Source organism: Marmota marmota, unplaced genomic scaffold, assembly GCF_001458135.2.
Source record: "Marmota marmota marmota unplaced genomic scaffold, marMar, whole genome shotgun sequence".
Taxonomy (NCBI): domain Eukaryota; kingdom Metazoa; phylum Chordata; class Mammalia; order Rodentia; family Sciuridae; genus Marmota; species Marmota marmota.
This window is the reverse complement of record NW_026000260.1, coordinates 1-27,910: the sequence shown is the minus strand read 5'-3', so window position 1 is coordinate 27,910 and position 27,910 is coordinate 1. Positions and strand designations below refer to the sequence as shown.

The 27,910-nt window shown below is 34.5% G+C and overlaps 1 protein-coding gene across 1 annotated transcript; it reads right to left on the bottom strand.

Annotated features, from left to right (window-relative positions):
* Positions 1–333: 333 nt before the first annotated feature.
* Clic2 (chloride intracellular channel 2) lies at positions 334–27,614 on the bottom strand. The gene is made up of 6 exons (XM_015507532.2): positions 27,131–27,614; positions 18,069–18,178; positions 17,822–17,947; positions 3,824–3,930; positions 3,158–3,339; positions 334–2,116 (listed from the first exon to the last, which is right to left on the bottom strand). The coding sequence occupies exons 1-6, from the start codon at positions 27,185–27,187 to the stop codon at positions 1,955–1,957; spliced, it is 744 nt and encodes a 247-aa protein (XP_015363018.1). The 5' UTR covers positions 27,188–27,614; the 3' UTR covers positions 334–1,954.
* Positions 27,615–27,910: the final 296 nt, after the last annotated feature.

Sequence of the window (27,910 nt, the reverse complement as noted above, 5' to 3'; positions counted from 1 at the left end):
GCTTGTCATTTTGAAGTCATACTAGAGTATTTTCTAATAAGCTTGACTGAACTTATCAGACTATCATTAGAGAATGGAACTTTGCTTTCCCAGTATTTTTGACTAAAAATCCAAAACAGATAAAATTACAGATGATTTAGAGACGTATAAGGTTAGAAATGTAAATATGCAGAAAGAATATGTTCTTGTGATCTTATAGCCCAATAGAGAATTTCTTCCTACTGGTTCTGTCTGTAGTAAATGACATTGTTTGAGAATTGTGATTTTACAAAGTTAATAGAGTTGTTGCAATTAAAAACAAAATAATAATTAATAACACTATTCAACTAATAATTACTGAATTAAATTTTATTGATGTCATCTAAGAAGATAATAGGAAGTGAGGTCCATTTCCTCTGGTCCTGTCAGCCCCATTCAGCCTTCAAAAAAGATAATAATCCCTTTATCTAAGAGGGTAATTCTGAGATGTATTAGTACTTATGGAATTGAGTAACCACTTGTCACAAATGTTCACCTTGTTATATGCTGGAGCTTAGTTGTGGCATACTTTAAATATGTGCTCATGGCTTTGATTAATAAATTTCAGGGTGTGGTACTGAGAGGCTTTGTTCTTTAGGATCATAGATCTTAAACTTTACTTTTAAAAATTATGTTAATGAAAATAGAAAGATGTGAGCTGTTCAGAAAAGCTACAACCCCACAATCCAGATGAGGTACAATCTGTCAGATCAGAAGTCTTTCAGCAAAGAGGTCATATGGCACACATTTATCTTGACTCTATTTTTCAAGGACAGCATTTTGGGTCATTTCTAATCCTATGCCTGGTGTTAACTCTTCACTCATTGCCTTATTTTTCTTGAAACCTATTAAAATACTACTTCATGTAACTTTTGTCTAAACTCTATTCTTTACTCAAAACCTAGAATATAACCCTGTGTCCCCCTGTCCTTTCTTACCAGAGATCAAACCTGGGGTACTCTACCACTGAGATACATCCCCAGCCCTTTTCATTTTTTATTTAGAGACATGTCTTGCTAAATCGTTGAGACTGCCCTCAAACTTGTTATCATCCTGCCTCAGCTTCCCAAGTCTCTAGGGTTTCACATGTGTATCATTGTTCCCAACCTGTGGTTTCCTTTTTGGGGGATACACTTTTGCTTGTGTTTCCCCTTTAAAGGAGAAAGAGTTAAGTTCAGCTTTTGTTTCCAGACTTGAATGACTTGAGAGTACTTTAATATGTGATGTATAGAACATGAATCTAAATAATAATACATTTAAAATTCTATAGAAAATTTTGTGATCATCCTTTAAGGACTGAGTACTTTGTCTTTTCACAAATAGCAACAAGACTTTTTGGTCATCCAACTCTCTTAGTTTCCTTATTTCTATGACTAAAAGATCCAGTTGACTTTGCAGATTTGCTATTTATTTGCTTCTGATCTTGTTTTTTAAAATTATGTTTTATCAAATAAATACTTGCTCATTTAACAATAATATAAACAGTCTGATCTCTGAGGTGGTCATATTTTTAGGTTTTGAATGCTGTTCTAAGACCAATTGGTCTTGGTCTTTTTAGTAATTTAAAAAAATAATTCTTTTAAAATTTGCTTCTTTGATACGTTAACTCTCTGATTTCATTATCCATGTCAGAAATGAACTTATGTGCACAATAAACTAATAAAAATGTAAAATTATCTTGACACTTTCCATGTCATTTAATATTGCAGTGGTTTATCATGGGAATAAATAAAAATGAACTGAAAATGTGAAGATCTGTAAAATATAGAATGAACAGATTTTTTATGGTTATTCATATACAGAAAATACAGTTATTTTTCATAAGTTGGTTGGATAGAGCAAATATTGTTTTTCATATTCTTATTTCAAAAAATTTTCCTAATAAAGCAGAAAGTGAAATGTAATAACAAATATCTTTTCTCCTGAAAGAACTATTCTAACTCTTCTGTTTAGCCACACTTGCATAGGTGTTCTCAATTTCTTTGTCTTCGGGGCACGTGTGGGTAAATTCTTCACGTGCATAGGCATTGTGGAGATAGCGCCAGACTCCTGAGAATTCTGCTGGAATGTCAAAGTCACGGTATTTCTTGGCAGCAACCTACAAGTTTAGAAAAAAGTGGAAAAAGAAGATAATAGTAAAAGGCATCAGTAATATGACTATTATGTAGAAAGACATTTCAAAAATCAAGTATTATAAACTTAAAGAATCATGAATTTATTATTTTAACATTTTGTCTATAAATATAGGCAACACTGAATGATCAGATCATGTTTATTTTGAGGCTATATTTAATTATGAATACATTTACAAGAAGGGAACACAGAAAAGAAGAGCATTTTACCCTCACTGGACTGAGATTTTAGTAGGGTCCTTATTATGTCATTTTCATGAACTCTCTTTGTCAGGAATAGAACACAGTAAATTCTGTGAAATTTCTGTTCAATAAATATTTATTAAATTAATAATTAAATCATCATATTATAATATGTTTTTTACAGGAAAGTGATTAATTTTTATTGATTAACTTTTTTTGAATTACAGCTTTAATTATATGTAGTAGTTTGGTTTATCCCAATTGTCGATTAACTTTGCATCCTGCAATCCTGCTATAATCACTTATTTGTCAGGTTTTTTTTACTTCTTACATACATGACAATAGTGGAATGCATTACATTCATAATTATCCACTCACAGCATGATTTTTCGTAACTCTGTATATAAAGTATGTTCATACCAAATTATGCCATTATATATGAGCTCTCTTTTTTATTACAATTCTTAATACACTTTTATACCACAAATTTATCAAATCTCTGTTTGCATATAAGGTATGTTGACACCAAATTCACATCTTCATATACAAATACATGAATTTTGTATAATGATGACCATCTTCTTCCACTTGGTATTATCTAGAGCACCATTCCAAGCATTTTTACACTTTAATTTATTGAATTTTCTCTTGATCATTCTGTGAAAAGGATGGTATTATCATTCTTATTCTGTAGACAAGATAGTGAAAAACACTTTTGATTTAGAAAGAAAGAAGAACTTTTATCTGAAGAGAGAAAGGATGCTTCATGCTGGCAACTTACAAACCCCTCCCATACTATAGCAACCTGCTGTATAAAGACTTACTTTAATAATGTTCAGTTTGGGTAACAAGCTGCAGTCAGCCAGTGTTAGCTGATCCCCATCCAAGAACAATCTTCTGGAAACTCTGAGTTCCTCAGCATTGTCTGGATCAATTTCATCCAGAAGTGGGGTGTTTAAGTAGTCATCCAGACGTTTAAACTCTCTGAGCAGAGATTTTTCAAAATCTGAGGCAATTAAGTCATTAAGTTATTTATAATATATTATCCTCATATATACATTCTAAATATGCTTTTCACAATTTAGACATTTCTGTTTATATGCATAGCTTATACTGGCTCTTGAACATCTACTTAATTATATAGAATGCTCAACTATTCACTGGTGAGACATAGATCAAATGGTGATTAGCAATAGATTGGATTTTCTTTGTGGAAGAGAAGTGGTAGGAGAGTCAAACAAAGAAAAGCATGTAGCTAGTTCATATTTGACATGTAAATGGTTTAATTGAGATCTTTTGGTAATTGCGATATTAAATATCAGATTTTAAATCTAATAAAACAATGCAAGGGAATATCAGAGGAGAGAATAAAACTGAGCGGAAGAATAAACTGTTACCCAATATATATACTATATATTCAGGAAAATCCTATTTTAGCTGAGTGAGAAGTGAGAAGGAGAAAAATAGAGACTTCAAGAAAGAAATCTTACTCTTATTTGCCTCCTTTTGTGTATTCTTAATGTATGCAGAAAACTTGGCAAAGAGATTGCAGCCCACATCAAAGGATTCCTTGTACTTGGGACTCAGGTGAGGATACCTTAAAAAGAAACACAAGTGAATTATAATTCACTTTATGTTCACTAAAGTTTATTAGGAAATTAATGACTATAATTTTATTTACCTGTAGCAACAATGTTAAAAATGGTCTTAATTTCCCATACATGTTCCTAAAAGCTCATTTGTTACAAGACATAGAAAAGAAACAACATGTTTCCAAAGATAAGTAGTAGAAAATATAGTGTCTCTGGTTTAATCCCTGGTACCAAAAAAAAAAAAAAAGTAACTATGTGAGGTGGTGGATATGTTAAATTTTACAGTAGTGATCACTTCATTATGTATATGAAAACATGTTGTCTGAGCCCAGTCGCGCACACCTGTAATCCAAGGCACTTGAGAAGCTGAGACAGTAGGACCGTGGGTTCAAAGCCAGCCTCAGCAACAGCGAGGTGCTAAGCAACTCAGTGAGACCCTGTCTCTAAATAAAATACAAAATAGGGCTTGGGGATGTGGCTCAGTGGTCAAGTGCCCCTGAGTTCAATCCCTGGTACCCCGCTCCCCTAAAAACACAAAAACCAAAAAACATCATGTTGTACAACTTAAATGTACACAATAAAAAATAAAGTTTAAAAAAATCAACTCCTGTTTTTTTAAAAAAGTAAAAACTCTTATTGGCAACTAGAAATGGTCAGGATGAAACTTAGGTATCTTCCTTGATTATCTATTTCCCTTCAAGATTATATTTAACCTATCAGCAACTGCAGTCAGCTCACCTTTCAAAATTTACCCAGAATCTGTTCACTTCTCATCAACTCCATTGTCCCTGTCTAGTAACCCTGTATTACTGTAATAGCTACCTGACCATTCTTATCCTATTCCCATGCTTGTCTGCCATACCTCTGGAATATCCTCCAACTGTAGCCAAAGCAATCATGTTAAAATAAAATGTAAATCATATCATGTCTCTTCTATATTCATTACTCTGCAGTAACCTCATCTCACTCAGATTCACAGCCCAGTGATTGGATCCCATCTTACTTATCTGTTCTTATCTCTATCACTCACACACCTGTGACACTGACCTTCTTCAAATAGGCCTTACAAACTCCTACTCCAGGACCTTTTCTGTTGTTTGCCTTGCTCCCATTCTTCTGTTGGGTCATTTTATCTGATATCTCCTTCTAATTGAAGGCTTTCTATGGACATTCCTTGTAATGCTGAAATCTTTCTTCTGTTCCTAACACCCACTACTTCCTTCCATTGCTTTATTTTTGTCTTTGGTATTTATCATCATCTAAAACAGTTTACATATTGGAGATAGAAGATGGCAGATTAGAAAAAGGATAAACTTCCTCGCAGTTCCTTAGCACCCAATTTGCAAAGCAGTAAAACTGCTTCTCAACAAGGTGTGTACTAAGGGAACTCACTGAAACTTAATAATGAACTGTAAAAGAAAACAGACACAGAAAGTCAGAAACTTGAGCATAATATAAGAAATAACATGTTAGAGATGTGCCAGCTTGGCTACCAGTAGCAGCAGTGGTGGCAGTTCAGAGGAAAAGATCTCTAACATATTTTTGGAAATGAAAGATACAATAGATCAAATTAAAAATCAACTTAAAAGCATCAGTAACAGATTATATTCTGTAGAAAACAGAACTTCAGTCCTTGAAGACAACATATATCAACTTGAGTATATAATATGCAACAAAGGAAAAAGATACAATATGATCAGAATATAAAAGAACTCTCAGACAACATCAAGAAACCATACCTAAGACTCACTGGGAAAAAGAATATAGAGATACAGGTCAAAGGCATTAAGAATATTTACAATGAGATGTTATCAGAAAAAAATCCCCATAATAGAAATGAGATAGACATCCACAGACAAGATGAAAACAAAACCAAAATAGGCCAGATCAGGAAATAAATCTTTCCAAAACACACCATAATCAAAATGCCTAATATATTAGTCAGGGTTCTCTAGAGGAACAGAATCGACAGGAGGTATGAATATAAAACGGGGACTTATTAGGTTGGCTCAAGCGACCAGAAGCTGGATAGTCCACCATGGCTGTCTGCAGGCTGGAGAGCTGGAGGAACCAGTAGCTGCACAGTCCAAGAGGCTGAAGCCTCAGAACAAGAGGGATTAATGGTGCTACCCTAGTCCAAGAACAAAGGCTTCTGGGGAATCACTGAGAGAGTCTGCTTTGGAAGAGTGAAGGAATGAGTGTCTGACATCTTCAGATGATCTCAGCAGCAATCAAGCTTGCTTATGCTGCTGTTTCCTTATTCTTCCAACCTTTATTCCATCCAAGCCATCATCCTATTGGATGGTTCTGCCCACTCTTAGGGAGAGTCTCCATTTCAGTTGGCTATCCCACATGCCAGTCATTCCTACACACACCCTCATCAATACACCATAAACCTCTTAATCCTTGGCATCTCTTAATCCAATCAAGTTGACAATTCAGATTGACCATTACACCTAACATAGAATATTAAAAGCTGTAAGAGAGAAACACCAGGTTACATTTAGAGGCAAATCAATAAGGCTCACTTCTGATTTCTCAACTCAGACTCTAAAATTAAGGAGGACCTGGAATGAGGTATTACAAGTTCTAAAAATATTGCCAGGGGGCTGTAGCTGTGGATCAGTGGTAGTGCACTTGACTGGCATGTGTGAGGCACTGGGTTTGATTCTCAGCACTGCATATAAATAAATAAAATAAAGATCTATCAACAACTAACAAATATTTTAAAAATTGTCAGGCAAGCTTATTATATCTAGCAAAGCTATCTTTCAAATTGATGTAAAATAAAAACTTTGCAGGACAAGGATAAACTAAAATAATTCACTAAGAAGAATTCACCACTAATCCAGAAATACAAAGAATATTTAAAGGCAAACAGAAGAATTCAGAAACAAAAGCTCTCAAATAGATGAAGCTCACTAGAAGAAAAAATAACTAAATAAAAATCAAGATAGAATTAAATAAGCAAAGAAACTAAAATGACAAGAAATAAACACCTATCCATAACAACACTGAATGTAAGTGGTCTTAACTCCCCAATTAAAGGACACAGATTAGCACAATGAATCAAAAAACAAGATCCAACTCTATGCTGTTTGCAAGACTCACAGGCAAAGACACTCATAGTCTGAAGGTAGAAGGATGGAAAGAATATTCCAATTCAAAAAGAGTTAAAAAACAAGCAGGAATAGTTATTCTCATATCTGTCAAATTAAATTTCAGGCAAAAATGAATCAGGAAAGACAGATAAATCCTGATAAAGTGAACAATCCAAGAAGAAGATATGATCATAGTAAATATATATGGCCCAAATGCCAGAGCACCCAATTACATAAAAAGCTCCTTAACATTAAATCTCAGTTAGATCCAATACAATATTACTGGGTGATTTCAACCCACTCTTTTTTTTTCCCTTTTCTCTCCCTTTCCCTCCCACCTCATGTCTCTGTTTAATGTTAATCTTTTCCTCCTGCTCTTCCTCCCTGCTCTGTTCTTAGTTGTTCTCATTATATCAAAGAAGACATTTGGCATTTGTTTTTTAGGGATTGGCTAGCTTCACTTAGCATAATCTGCTCTAATGCCATCCATTTCCCTGCAAATTCCATGATTTTGTCATTTTTTAGTGCAGAGTAATACTCCATTGTGTATAAATGTCACATTTTTTTTTATCCATTCATCTATTGAAGGGCATCTGGGTTGGTTCCACAGTCTAGCTATTGTGAATTGTGCTGCTATGAACATCGATGTGGCAGTATCCCTGTAGTACGCTCTTTTAAGGTCTTCAGGGAATAGTCCAAGAAGGGCAATAGCTGGGTCAAATGGTGGCTTCATTCCCAGCTTTCCAAGAAATCTCCATACTGCTTTCCAAATTGGCCGCACCAATTTGCAGTTCCACCAGCAAGGTACAAGTGTACCCTTTTCNTTTTTTGAGTTCCTTATATACTCTGGATATTAGGGCTCTATCTGAAGTGTGAGGAGTAAAAATTTGTTCCCATGATGTAGGCTCCCTATTTACCTCTCTCATTGTTTCTCTTGCTGAGAAAAAACCTTTTTAGTTTAAGTAAGTCCCATTTGTTGATTCTTGTTATTAACTCTTGGGCTATGGGTGTCCTATTAAGGAATTTGGAGCCTGACCCCACAATATGTAGATCGTAGCCAACTTTTTCTTCTATCAGACGGCGCGTCTCTGATTTGATATCAAGCTCCTTGATCCATTTTGAATTCACTTTTGTGCATGGCAAGAGAAAGGGATTCAGTTTCATTTTGTTGCATATGGATTTCCAGTTTTCCCAGCACCATTTGTTGAAGATGCTATCCTTCCTCCATTGCATGCTTTTAGCCCCTTTATCAAATATAAGATAGTTGTAACTTTGTGGAATAGGACACAGAGACTAATCAACCCACTCTTATTACCAAAGACATGTCATCAAAGCATTAAATCAATAAAGATATTTCTGACCTAAATACTATAAATCAAATAGACCTAAAACATCTACAGAATATTTTGCCCACAAACAGCAGAATTTACCTTGTTATCTCATGGAATCTTTTTCAAAAAAAAAAAATCTATATAATTCTGTGTATTCTATCAGATCATAATGGAATGAAGCTAAAAATGAACAGCAAGAAATATAATAGAAACCACAAACACATGGAGATCGAGCAATAATCTTTTAAATGAAGAATGGATCAAAGAAGAAATGGGAAAAGAAATTCTTGGAAGCTGGGCGCGGTGCAGCATACCTGTAATCCCAGTGGCTTGGGAGACTGAGGTAGAGGATTGCCAGTTCAAAGCCATCCTCAGCAATAGTGAGGTGCTAAGCAACTCAGTGAGAACCTGTCTCTAAATAAAATACAAAATGGGGTTGGGGATGTGGCTCAGTGGTTGAATGCCCCCTGAGTTCAATCCCTGGTACCAAAAAAAAAAAAAAAAGAAGAAAGAAAGAAATTAATTCTTGGAAAAAACTGAGAACAGATCTACAATATATCAGTATGAAAGCAGTACTAAGAGGAAATTTTATAACGCTGAGTGCCAACATTACAAAAAAAGAAAGCCTGGCGTAGTGGTACATACCTATAATCCAAGCAGCTTGGGAGGCTGATACAGAAGGATTATGAGTTCAAAGCCAGCCTCAACAACTGCAAGGAGCTAAGCAACTCAGTGAGACCCTGTCTCTAAATAAAATACAAAATAGGGCTGGGGATGGGACTCAGTGGTCAAGTGCCCCTGAGTTCAATCCCCAGTACCCTCCCCCACCAAAAAAAATAGAATTGGGTGTGATGGCACACGTTTGTAATCCCAGCAACTCAGGAGGCTGAGGAAGGGGAATCACAAGTTCTAAGCCAGGCTCAGCAAGTTCGTGAGGTCTTAAGCAACTTAGAGAGACCCTGTCTCAAAATAAAAAAGATGGGCTAGGGGGGCTGGGGTTGTGGCTCAGTGGTAGAGTGCTTTTACCTAGTATGTGTGAGGCACTTGGTTCAGCACCATATATAAATAAATGAATAAAATAAAGGTCCATCAACATCTAAATTTTTTTTTTAAAGAAGGGGGCTGGGGATGTGGCTCAAGTGGCTCAAGTGGTAGCCTGGCATGCGTGTGGCCCGGGTTCGATCCTCAGCACCACATACAAACAAAGATGTTGTGTCCACCAATAACTAAAAAATAAATATTAAAAATATTCTCTCTCTCTCTGTGTGTCTCTCTTCTCTCTCTCTCAAAAAAAAAAAAAAAAAGGCTGGGATGTGGCTCAGTGGTTCAATCTCCAGTACTCCCTCAAAAAAATAGATTCCAAATAAATATATTCTGCCTCAAGGCCTTATAAAAGTAATAACTAATCCAAAAATCAGTAGAAGACAGGAAGTAATTAAGATCAGAATTGAAATTAATGACATTGAAAATAAAAAAAATACCCAGGATCAATGCAACAAAGAGTTAGTTCTTTGAAAAGACAAATAAGATTGATAAACCCTTAGTCAAACTAACCAAAAGAAAGAGAGAGAAGACCCAAATTAACAAAATTAGAGATGAAAAAGTAGGTAATACCACAGACTCTTATGAAATTCAAGGGATCATAAAGTATTTTGAAAATTTATATTCCAATAAACTTAAAAATCTAGAAGACTTGAAAATTTCCAGACAAATATGACCTGCCCAAATTGAACTAGGAAGATATAGGAAACCTAAACAGATCAATTTCTTTTCTATACTTTATACTCCAATAGTAATTCTACTGAGAAAGTAATAAGGAAAACCATCCATTTCAAATAACCTAAAAAACCCCCTGGTAATTAATCTAACTATGGGGCGAAAGATCTGTACAATAACAACTATAGAACACTGGATAAAGAAACTGAAGAAGATCTTAGAAGTTGGAAATACCTCTCATGTTCAGGCAGAATTAATATTGTGCTGGGAAAACTGGGTATGCATATGTAGAAAAATGAAAATAGATTCCTATCTCTCACTCTGCACAAATGTCAAATCAAATTGGATCAGACTTGGAATTATACCAGAAACCTTACGAGTGCTTGAAGGAAACACAGCGTTCACACTCCATCATATAGGTGCAGGCACCAATTTCCTTAACAAGACCCTAAATAAAACCAACAGTCAATAAATTGGATGCCATAAAATTAAAAAGCCTCTGTACATCAAAAGAAAGGATTAAGAGAGTGAAGAAGGAGCCTATAGATTGGGAAAAAATCTTTGCCAGCTCCTCCTCTAACAGGGGACCAATATCTAGGATATAAAAAGAACTCAGAAAACTCAACACCAATACACAAATAACCCAAATCAATAAGTAAGCTAAAGAACTAAACAGACATTTCAAAAGAAACAAATGGTAAAAAAATATATGAAAAAAAAAAGTTCAACATCTCTAGCAACCAGGAAAATGCAAATCAAAACTACACTAAGATTCCATCTCACTCCAGTTTGAATGGCTGTTAGCAAGAACAAGAATAATAAATGTTGGGGCTGGGGTGTGGCTCAGCGGTAGAGCGCTCGCCTTGCACATGTGAGACTCTGGGTTCGATCCTTAGCACCACATTAAAAAAAATAAATAAACAAAATAAAGATATTAAAAAAAAAGAATGATAAATGCTGGCAGAAATTGAGAGGGAAAGATACACTGATACATTGTCAGTGGGACTGCAAATTAGCACAACCACTCTGAAAAGCAGTAAATAAAACAAAGATAACATGTCCAACAAAAGAAAATGTTAAAAAAAAAGATATAATGACTGAATCCAGGGGAAGATAAATATCCAGGTATAATATCCAAAGTGCTGAAAGCAAAACAAAAACAAACAAAAATAAAATACAAACAAAAAACCCTACCAATGAAAAATACTCAGAAAATGTACCCTTCAGAAATGAAGAAGAGATCACTACTTTCCCAGAAAAATAAAAGTTGAGGGAGTTTGCTATGGTTTCAATGTTCCCACTAAACTCATGTTGAAATTTAATCCCATTATGAGGTATTACATGGGTAGAAACTTGATCCAACCATGGCATTTGGAGGTGGGACTTTTGGGAGGCAATTAATGTTAAATTGGGCCATAAGGTAGGACCCTAGTCCAACAGGACTATGGTTTTATTAGAAGATAAGAAGATACCTGAGTATCTACTTTGTCTTGCCATTTCATACCTTCTCCCTGGTCTCCCAGCAATAAGGTCTTCACCAGCTCCTGATCAGATAATGGTGCCACTTGGACTTTTTAGCCTCTAGAACTATAAGCTAAGGAAACCTCTGTTGTTTATAAAGTAGAAAAGCTAGTACATAATCAAATCCATAGAACTCTAATACTGTAAAGGTGTTATATAAGTTATTTATATAGTTAGTATGAAGGTAAAGAAAAAATTATTCAAATAATTATAGCTGTGATAGTTCATTGAGGGATAGCCAATATAAAATATATAAATTTTAATATCAAACACAAAATGCACGAGGCAAAATTTAAAATTTTTGTATGAGATTGAAGTTGTTAAGAGCTTAAATAGTCTGCTAATAACTGTAATATGTTTTATGTAAGCTTCAAGAAAACCACAAAGTGAAAACCTATGGTAGATATTTTTAAAAAAGTAAAAAAAGCATACCACTAGATAAAATTATCTAATCACAAAGGAAGACAGCAAGACAGAGAGGATCAAAGGAGTTACAAAACAACCAGAAAACAATTAACAAAATGGCAGTTGTAAATCCCTACATATCAATAAATACCTTGAATGCAAATTGATTAAATTCAAACTAAACAACCAAAATGTCTATTGATTAAATTCTGCAATCAAAAAGCATAGAGTGGCGAATGGATTTAAAAACAAGAACCACATATATGCTCCTTACAAGAAGCTCACTTTACCTTTAGCATGCATAGACTGAAAACAAAGAGACAGAAAAAGATATTTTGGGCTGGGGATGTGGCTCAAGTGGTAGCACGCTCGCCTCCATGCGTGCAGCCCGGGTTCAATCCTCAGCACCACATACAAACAAAGATGTTGTGTCCGCCGAAAACTAAAATATAAATATTAAAATTCTCTCTCTCTCTCTCTCTCTCAAAAAAAAATTAAAAAAAGAAAATGATATTTCATGCAAATGGAAACAAAAGAGAATAGCCATAGTTATACTCACATGAGGTAAAATAGAATTTAAGGCAAAACTGTTAAAGGAAACAAAGATGGTGATTACACAGAGATGTCAAATATTCATCAAGAATATTTAAAAATTATAAGTATATATGCGTTGCCTTAGTCCATTTTGTGTTGCTATAGCAAAATACCCCAATCTAGGTATTTTATAAAGAAAAAATCGTTTATTTAGCTTACACTTATAGAGGTTCCATGGCACTGGAATCTGCTCGGCACTGGCATCTGCTCAGCTCTGGAGAAGACCTCATGACAGAAGGTATCACAATAGTAGGAGTGCATATGGGAGAGAAAATCACCAAATACAGAAGAGAAATTTGGATAGTTCAGGTTTCCTTATGACAACCTACTCTGGGGAGAAGTAATCCAGTTCCATGAGACCTGTATTGATTCCTTCCAAGGGTGGTGCCCCTGTGATGTAATTACGTTCCACTAGGCACCACCTCTTAAAAGTTCCACCACTTGAACAATACCAAATTGGGGACCAAAAATATAGCACATGAATCTTTGGGGGAAAATTTATATCCAAACTATAGCATGCATCAAATGTTAAGAGTGTCTAAATATATAAATCAAATATTAGTCTGGTGGGAATATAGACTGCAACATAATAATAGTCGGGAACTCTAATACTTCACTATCATTAATCATCAGAGAAATGAAAATTAAAACCACACCTTTTAGGTTTTTGGCTGCTATCAAAACCATGCTTATAAACAACCCATGGATTAAAGCAATCACACTATTAGATATATACCCAAAGAAATGAAATCATTTTGCTAAAGATATATCTGCACTTCCATCTTCATTGTAGCATTGTTCACAATATCCAGCTATGGAAACAACCAAAATGTCCATCAACATTTGCATGGATATAAAAAATATGGCAAACCCAGGAAAAGAACATACTCTTTTTATGGACTGTAGTATTATGTGAATGTTACATTTATTCTGAACATTTAGGGGCTGCAAAATGTAATGAGAAACTCATGACTAGATAACAATACTAGTTTTAGATAGTATGCCCTTGATTGAAATATTTAATTAAAATTTTTAAAAATTATTTTTTAGTTGTAGTTGAACACAATACCTTTATTTTATTTATTTTTATGTGGTGCTGAGGATTGAACCCAGGGCCTTGCATGTACTAGGAGAGCACTCTACCACTAAGCCACAACCCTTAACTGAATTTTTAACAGGTTAAACATATGAAATCTTAGAATGTTATTTGCTTTTAGTTAGATAAAATTCAGCTTTGCAATTGCTGGAATTGTCAAAGTTCCATGGTAATTAAAATCTGAATTGATTCTTATTGCAAATGGAATCATGAAACTAAAAATGTATATGTATACCCTTTTAAAAATGAATTTGCACTGGGTGTGGAGGCACATGCCTGCAATCCCAGTGGCTCAGGAGGCTGAGGCAGGAGGATTGTGAGTTCAAATCCAGCCTCAACAACCATGAGGTGCTAAGCAACTCAGTGAGACCCTGTCTCTAAATGAAATACAAAATAGGGTTGGGATATGGCTCAGTGGTTGAGTGTCCCTGAGTTCAATCCTCAGTACTACACCCCTGCAAAAATAAATTTGCTATTTCTTGTTAAGCCAGGAAATTGAAAGGCAAGAGCTATGGTTTGTCTCATGCTGCATAGAGTATTTCTTACATAAAGACCTAATTGTAAATTGTTTTTTTTTCATAGTTTTCATCTAAAATCAGGTTTATCTAAGGTCCCATTTTAACCATGGTTAATAGGAAATGCCTTTAACGAAAATTGCCAACCTTTACTAACATTTAACAAGAATATTTTTGTTAGAAATTTAACATAAAGTAATTACTTCTACTGTAAAAGAAGCTTGGGATAGTATGAAATAGAACCCAGGAAATTAGATTACTGTCAGCAGTTGCTCAAGATTCTAGCTGATAGACTGTTTGGTAAAATTAGTGGAAAGGGGAATGCAAATAGAATTTGCTTAAGTTTTAAAAACATGCATGTTATAAGAAAATCAGAGGACTGAGAGGGAAAATAAACTGGTTGATAACATTTCTGGTGACAATTCTTTCCAGAAATATTTTGTACTTTTATTTTAAAAATGTATCCTGCTATAACAGTTTAATAAATTCTTTTAAAACTATAAAATATATGGCATATACACATAGTGGATTTATTCAGCCTTTAAAAAATGAGAAATTCTGTCATTTTTGACAATATTGACAAAGCTAGAGGACATTATGTTAAGTGAAATAAGTTGGGCAGAGTTACACATCCCATAGGGTCTCACTTATATGTGGAATCTAACAAAGTCAAACTCAGAAGCAGAAAATAGAATGGTGGTTAACAGAGGCTGTTGGGTGGATAGGGAAAAGGGAGACATTAGTCAATGGGTTCTAGTGGATAGGAGGATTAAATTTGGGTGTGCTGTTGTGTGGTGAGGTGACTATAGTACATAATAATATATTGTATATTTCAAAATAGCTAAGTGAGGATTTTAAATGCCCTCACTACAAAGAAATGATAAATACTTGAAGTGATGTGTGTGCTAATTACTCTGGTTCAATTATTCCAGAATGTAAAATTCACTGAAGTATCACTTTGTATCCCATAAATATATACAATTATTATCTACCAGTAAAGATAAAAATAAAATTAAAAATATTATTCCAATATTCTAATAAAGAACAGATGGAAAATGTCAAATTATTTCTTTTAAACTACCAAACAGGGGTCTGGAGTTGTAGCTCAGTGGTAGAGCACTTGCCTACCATGTACAAGGCTTTGGGATCAATCCCCAATATTGAAAAATAAATTTATGGGCTGGGGTTGTGGCTCAGTGGTAGAGAGTTTGCCTAGCATGTGTGAGGCACTGGGTTCAATTCTCAGCACCACATATAAACAAATAAATAAATAAAGGTCCATCAATAACTAAAAAAAAATTTAAAAAGCAATCCAAGTGATGAAACTTAATTAACTAGACATGTGAAAGATTTTCACTCTGAAACTATAAACAATGCTGAGACATATTAAAGAAGGTTTAAATTGATATATACTATATTCATGAATCAAAGCACTCAGTATTATTAAGATAAATTATTCATACATTGATCTATAGATTTAATAAAATACAAATTAAAATTTTGAAATTTGGTAGAAATTAACAATCTGAATCTAAAAGTTCATATGGGAATGGAAAGACATAGAATAAGCATCATTCTTGCAAATGAAGAAAGTTGAAAGAATTGTACTACATATCTTAGTCTTACTATAAAGTTATAGTTTACCAAAACAGTGTGGTATTGACCAAAATTGCTAAGGTAATTTAATAGGATAAATAATCTTTTCAGCTAATGGGGCTGCATATATTGCACCTCCATAGGAAAAAAAATAACCTCAATGTAAATCTTACACCTTATATAAGAATTAAGTCCAAGATGGATCATGGACTTAAATATAATAGACAAACATAAAACTTCTAGAAAAAAAAATAGGAGAAAGTCTTTGTGATCTGGAAGTAAACAAAACTTCGTTAGATAAGACATAAAAAGCATAAATCATAAAAGAAAAAAAAATTAATGAACTAGATTTTGTAAAAAATTTAAGAACTGTATTCTTTAAAAGACTCACTTGTTATTTCCAGTAATTTTTATTGACTGATTGTTAGATGTGCATAAAATTTTAATGGCTCAAAATTATCCTTTTCTAGAGGGGGTGCACCTAGTCATTTTCCAGGAAGAGTGGTGGCTGATAATGCTAACTGAATCACAGACAGTGAGTCAAGGTTGTGTTAGGGCCCTAGAAAAAATGGGTTTATATCTGGTCCTCTTCCTCTAGGATTTTTATATGATTGCCTAGAATATTCTTCAGGGAATTCTCATGCTGGAAGGTACCAAAATCAAATTTTTGTCTCAGGGGACTTGTTCATTTCAAAGTTTTTCTGTTTAGTCTTTTTTTCCATGCAACCCGAGCAGCTTCAGAATCTGGCAAATGTTCTGTTGAGCAAAGTGGTTTTGTGCTTAAGGACCTCAAAAAGTCTGCACATCCTGCTGGTTTCTCTGTCCCCCACCACAATTTTATGTTGCTATATGCTAGGCATGAAAGACAAAAGATTTTAAAAGGTGTTTTAGGAAGACTGAAAATAAAAGTCCAGAATATTATATACTAAGCAAACTCTCAGTAAAAAAATATTATAGTAGTATAACTTTAGTCAAAATAGGGTTATCTAATTTACTGAAGAGAATCAGAAATCAAATACAAAGATATAGACATCCCCCCAGGCATCTGGAATAAAAAAAGACAATGAAAAACTTCATGAATATAAAATAAGTAAGATAATTCATGTAGCAAAAAAAGCAAGAATGGAAATTGTGTCTTACTTGGTTCCTGGTTCTAGACAGCTACAGTAGACAGAATTCTAAAATGGCCTCAAAGATTCCCATCTCCTGGTATACATACATGCCTTGCAAAACGCCCTACCCTTCATCATGGATGAGCACTTTGAACATGATAGGATATCATGTTTATAATTAGGTAGATAATCAGCTGACTTGGTGTTAATCAAATGGGAGATTATCTTGGGTGGGCATGACTTAACTATGTAAGCCTTTAAAAGAGGGAGAAATATTAGAAAAATATTTATTTTACTGGTTTCAGGGGAAGAGAGTAAACAGTCATGTTGTGAACTGCCAATGCAACCGGGTAGCCTCTAGGAACTGAAAGCTTACTCCAACCAACAGTGAACTAGTAATCCAAGACCTGCCATATATTAGCTGTAAGAAATTAAATTTGACCAAAAAATGGAGGAACATGGAAGGGGACCCTGGGCCCCAGATGATAACTGTATCCCTGACCAATAACTTAACTGCAGTTTTGTGAGACCCTGAGCAGAGAACCCTGTGGGTCATGCCCAGCCTGCTGACCAAGGAAAACTGTAAGATAATAAATGTTATTTTAAGACATCAGGTAATATTTTACCCCCTCATTTCTACTCACATATGTTTTCTCTATCTTAAGACCACAGAGAATTTACTTTCTTGTTTTAAAATATGTTACACATTTAAAAATAATTTAAAATAATGTATTTCTTATCTTCATGTATTTGAAGTTGGAGGGAGGTTTATAAGTGTGTCTTATTTGACATGTAGGCCCAGAAATCCCAAAGCACTTTTAAATCAGCAATAATCCTCGTAATAGATATGCCAATTGAATAGATTATGGATTATATAATAATATAACAATATCCTATAAAATGTTGTACCTTGGAGGAGCCAATGTTTGCTCTAGAAACTCTTCGATTTTAATGAAGTCCGTTTTCAACTCCTTGTTATATATCAAGAAGGGAGGATTGGTACCTGGGGCTAAGTCCTTCAACTCTTCAGGCTTTCTGTGATTATTTAAAATAAGTAGAGTTAGGTCTCTATATAAAGTACACATTATAAAACCCAATTACACAAGTGTCTACCAATTTCAATCTCCAGAATTTAACACGTCCTGATTTCTCTTACCTGGTCATATCAACAGTAGTCACATTAAATTTAACTCCTTTAAGCCAGAGAATCATGAAGAGGCGTTGGCAAAATGGACAGTTTCCAATACTCTCCCCATCACTTCCAGCCTATTAAGATTAAAAAAAAAAAAAAGCCTCAGTTCATTCATTTGTTTGTTCAACAAGTATGTATTGAGTGGTTACTGGCAAATGAACTAGTTGCTGAAAAAAAGTTAGAATTCTTTAACATCATGGATTCTACTATCTGTGAGCTAAGAGAGATAATGAATCAAATAATCTCATTATATATAAAATTGTAAGTGTGATGAATAAATGATAAATTTTTTATATTACAAGAATTTATATAACCATATTTTGTTGAGGGACATTTAGAAGATTACAAAAATTTTACTAAAGACTTTAGCAACATACATTCTTGAACATATAACTTGTTCTACATCTGAGATTGTGTCTTTAGGGTTAATCTTTAAAATAAGAATGCTGGGTAAAAGTACACACATTTCATATTTTGATATACCCTGCCAAATTTTCTTCCTGAAAAGTATCTTTCCATTTGTACATTGGCCATTTGACTTTTTTGTGAATTAATTGTTCTTGACAGTTTTCCATTTTTCTATCAAGGGGATAAATTTTCCCTGAGTTGGAAAATTATTTGTATATTAAAGACATTAATTCTTTGTGATGCATGTTACATGTAATTTTAAAAACATGTTATTTAAAAATTAAATTTATAATCCAAGTGGCTCAGGAGGCTAAGTTGGATCACAAATTCAAAGCCAGCCTCAGTAACTTTGCATGGCTCCAAGCAACTTAGGGAGTCCCTGTCTCAAAAAATAAAAAGAGCTGAACATGTGGCTCAGTGGTTAAATGCCCCTGGGTTCAATCCCTGGTTAAAAAAATTTACAAAATATCTATCATTCTTCTCCTCTATAGAGTCTGTATATATATCAAGATTACAAACACCTATTTATGGGGTTGGTGGCGGGCGGCACGCAGAAGCAGGGGGGTCGCCCCAGGAAGAGGAAGGCTCGGGCCGCGCGCCATGGCCGGGCCTGGGGCCGGGCTGGCCGAGTGTGACCGGGCCGGGGCAGGGGTCCCGGGGCAGCTCAGGGGCTCTAGGAGGGCCTGGGGGAGCTTGGGTCGAAGCTGCTGCCGAGGCTGCTCTGAGGCTGCCCACCATCCAGGCGTTCCGGCTGCACTCTGCTAAACTAGAATTCTTTACTCAGAAGATTCCTGTAGAGATCTTTCTCCTCATGTAAAACAAATGGAAGACCAGTGTTCACAAATATGAGGACAATTTTTTTGAAAAGGGTTTGAGGGAAACAAACTTCTTGGTGCTTTTCCATGGAGAGCACATGGCAGGCAGTTAATGCGTTGGAGGTTAAGTTGTTCAGACAACACAAGCAGAATTTATGAAATATGGATTTTTTTTGTTTCTTTGTCCTATTTCTGAAACTTTGTAGGTCCACTTATAATTTTTTTCAAGTGAGACATCCTTAAGTTGAATTTCAATGATTCATAGTTGTTATTGTTTTTATAAGAATGTGTTTGAAAACATTTATTCTCTGTGTACACAGTTTATGTGGGAAACTAGCACTATGATATCTCTTGGCTAGGAAGCCTGTATAAGGACTTTTTCCATCTGATACTGAGGACAGGTTTCATATGAACGTTACATCCCTTTTTCCCCCTGGAGGACTTCAGACCACACTTTGCTTATCCAAGTGTGGTCCTAGTGAAGCCAGATTTAAAGTTAGGTAGTCAGTGTAGTTAGGTAAATTGGGTCTAATGTCGAGTGAGATCGAAAATGGAGGCCATGTTAAGAATGAATTTCGGGAAAAGCAGAACAACTCTTGGAATGTTAATGAAGTCTGGGAAAAGCCCAAGGCCCAAAGCCCATCCCAAAGAAATCTTAATGAAGATTACTTCTTTGCCCCACCCTTTTTGGGCCTTCCCACCTACATTCCATCACTGAAAGAACTATAAAAAGGGGAAACAACCGCACTTCCAGGGATTCCACCTCTTGGGTCCCCTTCTTCCTCTGGGAGAAGTCTTTTCTACTGTCCTTTAATAAAGCTTCTACTTTCCACTCTAAACAAACAAACAAAAAACCCACCTATTTATTTCTTATTGTATTTTACTATAAAGAGCTTCATATTTCTTATTCTATTTTACTATAAAGAGCTTCTGTCACAGGCACGGTGGTGTATGCTTGTAATCCCAGTGGCTCAGAAGCCTGAGACGGGAGGATCACAAGTTCAAAGCCAGCCTCAGCATAGTGAGGCCCTAAGCAACTCAGTGAGACTCTGTCTCTAAATAAAATACAAAATAGGGATGAGGATGTGGCTCAGTGCTCCTTAATTCAATCCCTGGTACAAACAAACAACAACAAAAAAGAGCTTCTGTCATGTTTTCTTCTAGTATTTTTATGGTTTCATTTTTTTGCATTTGTTTCATCTATTTATAATGTATTTTGGATTGAGAGGTGTATTGGGAATCCTACTTTAGTATTTTTAATTTTTTTTTTTACAAATAGTTAATAGTTTCCTCATACCATTCAATAAAAAAACCCACCATTTTATCCTATGGATTGAAATAGCAACCATTTTTCTGCTTTAAAATTTTGTACATATTGAGTTAAATCTGTAGAACTTTTATTCACTCTCATTCATTTGACCATTCATTTACTTACCCAATATGTATTCACTTAACAAATAATTATATTTAACATATACTAGACTATGTGTATATATAATGTGTGTGTGTGTGTGTGTATATATATATATATATATATATATATATATATATATGAACTAGATATTAAAATGAAAATATTCCCCCAAATTAACTCTCAGTTTTAAATAGAGATAAGTTCTGTGAAATAAGGAAGTGCATTTTATGAGTGTGTAACAGAGTAACCCAGAGAAAACTATGTGAAATCCATTAAGGAAGGTCGTTATTGAGGAAGTGGCATTTAAATTGAATTAAAAGGAGGAATAAGAGGGCTGGGGTTGTGGCTCAAGTGGTAGAACACTCACCTAGCATGTGTGAGGCCCTGGGTTAGATCCTCAGCACCACATAAAAATAAAATAAAGATATCGTATCCACCTAAAACTAAAAAATAAATTTAAAAAAAGGAGGAATAAGAATTAACTACATAGGGGCTGCAGTTGTGGCTCAATGGTAGAGTGCTTGCCTAGCACATGTGAGCACCACATAAAAATAAATAAAATAAAGGTATTGTATCCAATCTACAACTAAAAATATTTTTTAAAAATGAATTAACTATGTAAATAGTCATGGAGAAGGCATTTTAAACAGAGGAAATAGCATATGCAAAGGTCTTGCAGTAGTCTTGCATATGACATGTATAAGGAACTGAAAGAAGGTCAATGTGACTGTGATTCAGCGAGTGAGTGAGAGAAGACAAAATTTAATAATACATCAAAGATAAAATCTTCAAAAGAATTGTTAGGACATTTTCCTAACAATGAAAAACATTTTGCATTGAAATAAAATATGAATGAAAAACTCTTAACACTCAATAACAAACTACCTGACTTTAAAAATGGGCAAGAGATTTAGACACTTTACAAAGGAAGATACACAGATAATAAATAAAGACACAAGAAGATTTTTAACATCACTAGTTCATGAGGGAAATGTAAATTAAAATCACCACTATGAACACATTAGAATAACTAAATTGGAAAAGATTGATCATACCAAGTTTTGGCAGGGATACGGAGCAACCAGAATTCTCATATACTGCTGTTTGGAGTATAAAATAATCTAACTGCTTTATAAACATTTGTCAAAGTTAAACACGTCTATTGTATGACCCAGCAATTCCAATTCTAGGTATTAACTGAATAGAAATAAAAGCATATATGTATAGAATGACTAGTACATGAATGTTTATAGCAACTTTATTCACAATATCCAAAACCTGGCAATAATACAAATGGTCTTCGATGTGTGAATGGATGAACAAATGATGGCAAATACATACAATGGAATACTTTAGCAATAAAATGGAATGAGCTACTGATGCACAAAACATGGGAGAATCCCAAAATTATTATGCTAAGTCAAAGAAGCCATGCAGGAAGAATACATACTACTATATGATTCCACCTATAGAAAAATTATAAAAAATGGCAAGCCAATCTATCTTGATAGAAAGCAGATCAGTGGTTGATTGCAGGTGGGTGGCGTTATGGAGTGGGGTGAGAAGGACTGACTGCAAAAAGCTTAAAAAGAACTTTCTGAGGTGATGAAAATGTTCTATATTTTGTTTGGAATAGTGGTTACATGTATATATGTACATATATGTTAAATTCATTGAATTGTATACTTAAAATGAGTGCATTTTATCTTATGTAAATTACAATTTGATAAAGTATGTTAAAATAGCAAATCTGAAAAGGAACAGAACAAAATTTCAAATAATGATGTTATTTGGGGATTGCACACATTGCAATGACAAAGGTAATGGTATGACCATGGGAAAGGACTGTCTGAGAGATGATAGAGAAGAAGTCAAGGATATGAGAAGTCAGTGTTGTTTTATCTGGGTAGATATCAAAAACACCAAGAATTATGATAGAAGCAGTATTGGAAAGAGTGACAATGATGTTCAGGAAATAAGGGAGAGTGATCTGGAGATTGAAAAACTACAAATAATGAGGGACAGTGGGTGGTTAGTTTGATGTTTTGAGACTTACTCTAGAGATTTCTCTGTATATTATCTGGAAACAGAAATGGGGATACCTCAAGGGCAAAAGTAAGAGGAATGAGGAACAAATGTAAGCCATTTCAGAGGGCTACAGCTGATGTAGTCTTCTCATGAGAGACCTAGGTTTTTGAGACACTCCAGTTTCAACATATCTCAAACTGAATTTCAATCCATTTTCTTTACTCCATACAGAAACCTACTCTTTCTTTAGGGCTCCTAACTCTTTGAATGGCACTGCCATCTGCTATGGATTGTACTGTGTCCTGCCTTCAAATCAATATGTTGAAGCCTTAACCCCTAATGTGATCATTATTTGGAGATGGGGGTGATTATAGTTAGTTGAGTTCTGAGGGTTGGGACTTAATGTTGGGATTAGTGTCCTTATTAAGAAGAGATGAAAGGTGCTCTGTATTATGTCAGGACACACTTAGAAGATGACCATTTACAAACCAGAAAGATAGCCCTCACCTAAACCTGATCATGTTTGTACCCTCATCTTGAACTTCTGGTTATCAGCATCTCTTATCTGTTAGACCCATTTTTTTTCTGTTTTGTCTTGCTTAGCTACTAGTGTGTAGCCTGTAGAAGAATATAAAAGTCATTTTGTCTTAAAGATTCTTTGATCTGTTATTTGTAGAAATATTAAGGTCCCAGAAACCCTGGGGATAATTTCGGGGTTTTGGCAAATTTTCCTTTTCCTCAGCAGCAGGCATGACTGAGGAAATGATATTTATTGTGATTCACTTCTGATGTCAGGGAGTGAACAGATATGGGAAGAGGCAACCAACCTTGCCAACTGCATTTCTTTTTTAACAAAAGTTAGAGAAAGGATACAATCAGAAATTGGCTTAGTGAGTGGAAACATGATTAAGGGTGGGAGGCAGGAAGAGGAATAAAGTCTGATAATAGATATGGCAGGAAGGGTGGCTCTCCTTTAGCAAAAGGACAGTCAAAACACTGATATGTGGGGGGAAATGCAACAAAGTTTCACAGGAAAACTCAAGTTTTTTTTTTTGTTGTTGTTGTTTATGTTATCCTGATTTAAAGTGCCATCACATAAAATTTGAAGATAAAAATTCCCTAGTTTAACTGACCAAGTACTTACCTCTTTAAATGTCTTTTGCTCAAAGACAGCATGTGAACCTTTGTAAAACAACTATTTATCTGTGTTTGTGACCTAAGTTTCTAAACTTGAAAAATAATAATAGCAACAATAGCCAACATTTATTGACATTTACTATGTAACTGACTACTGTGATTTTCATCATTGTTGTATTTAATTTTCATGAGGATGATCCTTCAAGGTGGATTGTGTCATTACTCTTCTTTTAGCAGTGAGGATGGTGAGGCTCAGAGACTGACTTTCTTAAGTACACTTATCTAGTCAAGAGTTGATAACATATTCTTCTCACTCAGCAAACCCAGGACTGTCACCTCTAGAACCCACACTATTAAACACTGCTTCTCCTGTCTAATAGTTTTCTTGGATTTTTAATTCAATCAATTTTTATAATAGTTTTAAGAGAGTTTGAAAATGGTCTGAATATTCAGGGAAGAGTATAATCTCTTCCTTGTTTTTTAAACACATTAAACAATGTTTTTGACAAAAGAATTACATTCACAAACTTTACCCAAAGATTTCATTCCACAATTTTCTGTACAGATCACTAAACCCTAATTTTAGAGTGTTTGGTAGAGAGTGAAAACATTCATTTAACAATGGACAACAAACCAACATGATGGGCTATGCATTTAGAGAAAATAAAATATGGATTATAAAATTCACTGTTCTTAGTTCCTGGATACAAAGCTTGTACATATCATTCAGAGTTGAAGGACAAAGTTTTCATTGACTACATGGAATATAAAGGTTGTATGATATAGATTTTTAATTGTGACAGGAAAGTCTTAATCTCTTCTAAGAATCCCATCAGCAGTATGGGGAAGAAGTCATGGTAGAGTTTTTAAAACCATAGCCAGAGGTAGCTGCGTTGGAAATCATAGATTCATTTAATTTTTACCATTGATAAATATTGAACAATATTTTTAAAATTTAGCATTTTTCCCTTCTTGATTCTTATGTCCCCTCTCAGCATTTTCCATGAAATTTCTAGAGATCTTTTAAAAATTTTTTATTTGTTCATTTTAGTTATACATGACAACAGAGACTATTCCAACATATCTATACAAACATGGGTATGTATATCTTATTCTAATTAGGATCCCAGTCTTGTGGGTATACACAATATTTAGATTCACTGTGGTATATTCTTATATGTACAAGATCTGAGGACCACATCTTCAAGCAAAGCAAAACAAAAAACCTGGACCAGATATAACTCAAATTTCTTCCAGAAAATCTGTAATATGTTTCAATGCCATTAGATACATGACACCTAAAGAATTCCATTTGATGAAATTCTGGAAGTTTTTAACTAAAGTATTCACATAATTGAAAATAACTGAATAAGATCATACATACTATTTTAAAGGATTAGAATTCTAACTCTTTTATTCACTAGTTAGGTGACCTTGGACAAAGTTACTATATATTGCTTGACTTTCTGTACATTTATGTATCCATAAAATGGGGTTAGTAATAAAGCACTTAGCATATTGCTTCCCATACAGAAAGTACTCAATAAATGATAGGTTAGTTTAAATGTAAGTCATTGTTATTTAATTCAACATTTACACATCCAGTGTGTGATTTGCTAACCTCTCCTCTCCAGATTATCACTCAAATATAGGAAGTCTATGAGGGTTAAATGCAGATCAATGCCAACAGCTGATTTGAGAAATATGACTTAATTGAATGAATAAACAGGCTAGACTAAAGGAACAATTTAGTTGCCCTATGAAGAAACATTACCTCTTGTTTGGAATTGGTAGATGTAAAAGGCTAGTTGGAAAACCAAGGCTAATTTTTATCCTAACTGCCTGAATAGTCACATGTTTTGCTACAATCCAGAGATACAAAAAGTAACTCTTATGCCCCATAGCCCAGCAAAAACTTATTTGTATGACTTTGCTGTGTAGGAATTCACTGGTCTTTGAAAAGACAGGTTGATGATGTCCTTATTGTATATATGTGATCAATTGAGAAATAACCTCAAATACTTTTAAAAAAACTACTTTGGCCAACAGGTATTTAACTTAACATCTGATAAGTATACCTTATTTTATGTCTTTATAAAGTCATAAACAGGGTGTATAGTTTTAGAAACAAGTTACTTAAAATTTAATGTTTTACTATACTTACAATGGGAGGTACAATATTATTACAACATTGTAATAACAAAACTTTTAATAAAGTAGTAACTACTATTATTACTACTTACTGATGGTACTGTATAATTACTACTATTAATAGCAACCTACCTCCTAAATTGATTTTAGGATAAATGAGGTAAAATACATAAAATATTTGGAAGTATTTAGAAAAGGACCAAGTTGTTGTTATTATTAAATTATTATTCCTCTGAATACTTCCAATACTCAATAAAAACAAATTGTAAAACTAAACAGTTAATGTACTCAAAGATTTAGGAAAATATTTCATTTCTACTTGGAATAACCCATATAAAAATGTTTTTGCTTGATGAATAATTTGGAAATGCATGTTTCTTTTTCCTGCTTTAGGGGTTTTCCAAAGTAATTTTAAGAAAAGTTAAGACATATTTTTCAAAACCTCCAAGGCAGACCAAAAAGAGGAAGTACAGGATTCTAAAATGAACCCTCCTCATGCTCTTCACATAACAGGCACACAGGCTACTGTCTTTTTTCTTCCACAGTGTGTATGTGACTCTGCTATGATGTTTTCCCATTGTGAAAGAATTTCAGAAAGTTTTCTCTGGGTTATGTGGAAATTGAGTTCTCAAGTCATTCTTGGTCCTTTCTTCCACTCCTTTGAACTTTCCAAAACCTATCTCATAAAATCCAGATTCTGAGAGCTGGAAAGCCCTTCAGGATCATTTTGTCAGGTTCCTTCATCATATAGATGTAGGGAAAAAAGGTCTTCAGGAAGAGATATTTTTCTGAAGATTACATAGGAAGCTGCTGAAAATAGAATTTAGTTACTCTGACTACCAACTAGTCTAGTGCTCTTTCCACCATATCATCTTCTGTTTTTCAGATAAGATCTATTTTTGGTTGTCATCTAAGAACAGCCAAATATCCAGGCATTCTTCTAAAACTAAGAGTAGGAAAAAATTACAAAGTTCTTTTCCATCTCTAGCCCAAATATTGAGCTTGTTTTTAGAAGCTGAGGCACTATGTCAATAATACAATCTGTATGCTGTTATTGTAGCTGAAAAACTTACCTTCACAAAAAGCTCAATTTCAGGGTCTGTTTGAGTGTTGGTCCTCAGGCTTGCCATCTTTCTGTTTTACTTCCAGTTTTCAGAAACAAAAATTTGGATGCACTCTTCTTCCAGTTTTATCCAAAGGCTAGAAGAATGTAGATGCTTTAAGAAAAGAGTTACTTTCAATGAACTGACTCAGACTTGGGACTAGTGTCTCCTCTTAAAGAGGTGGAACACAGAAATTACTAAGAGCAGCTCTTCAATTTGTTTTCCTTCTTCCTCTTGATCTAACATTTGAATCAAGGAGGAGCTCAAGGGGTGGATGGCCAGAAGTGTGGGGGTGTTTCCAGAAAGGCTTCAATGCCATGAGTCAGCACAAGAGAAACACATACACACAAATACATGCATGCAGAGCTGGCTTCTATGTATCAAGCCAGCCAGATGTTCTTTAGAGCCTCCCTTTGAGTTCTGGGCTCCATGCCCAGAAAAGGGCCTCTTATGGCTGTTCCTGTAACCTCACAGCTTTTCCAGGAAAAGGGCCAGAAATGACTTGAATTTTTATCATTGAAAAGGATGTTTATCCAATGATACCATCTAAAACAGGGTTAAAAAAACTATACTTCATCAAATGTATACACCCATAATTCTTTGGCCACACAGCCAGATTTCAGTTCTGGCTTGCAAATTTCACTTCTCTTCTGTAACCTGGGAATGCACACTGGAGTGGTAGAGTCTGGGGGCTTCTTTAGTATGCCCCTCCCATTTTTTTCATTTCTTGGCAGTGTGAACTGAGACCAA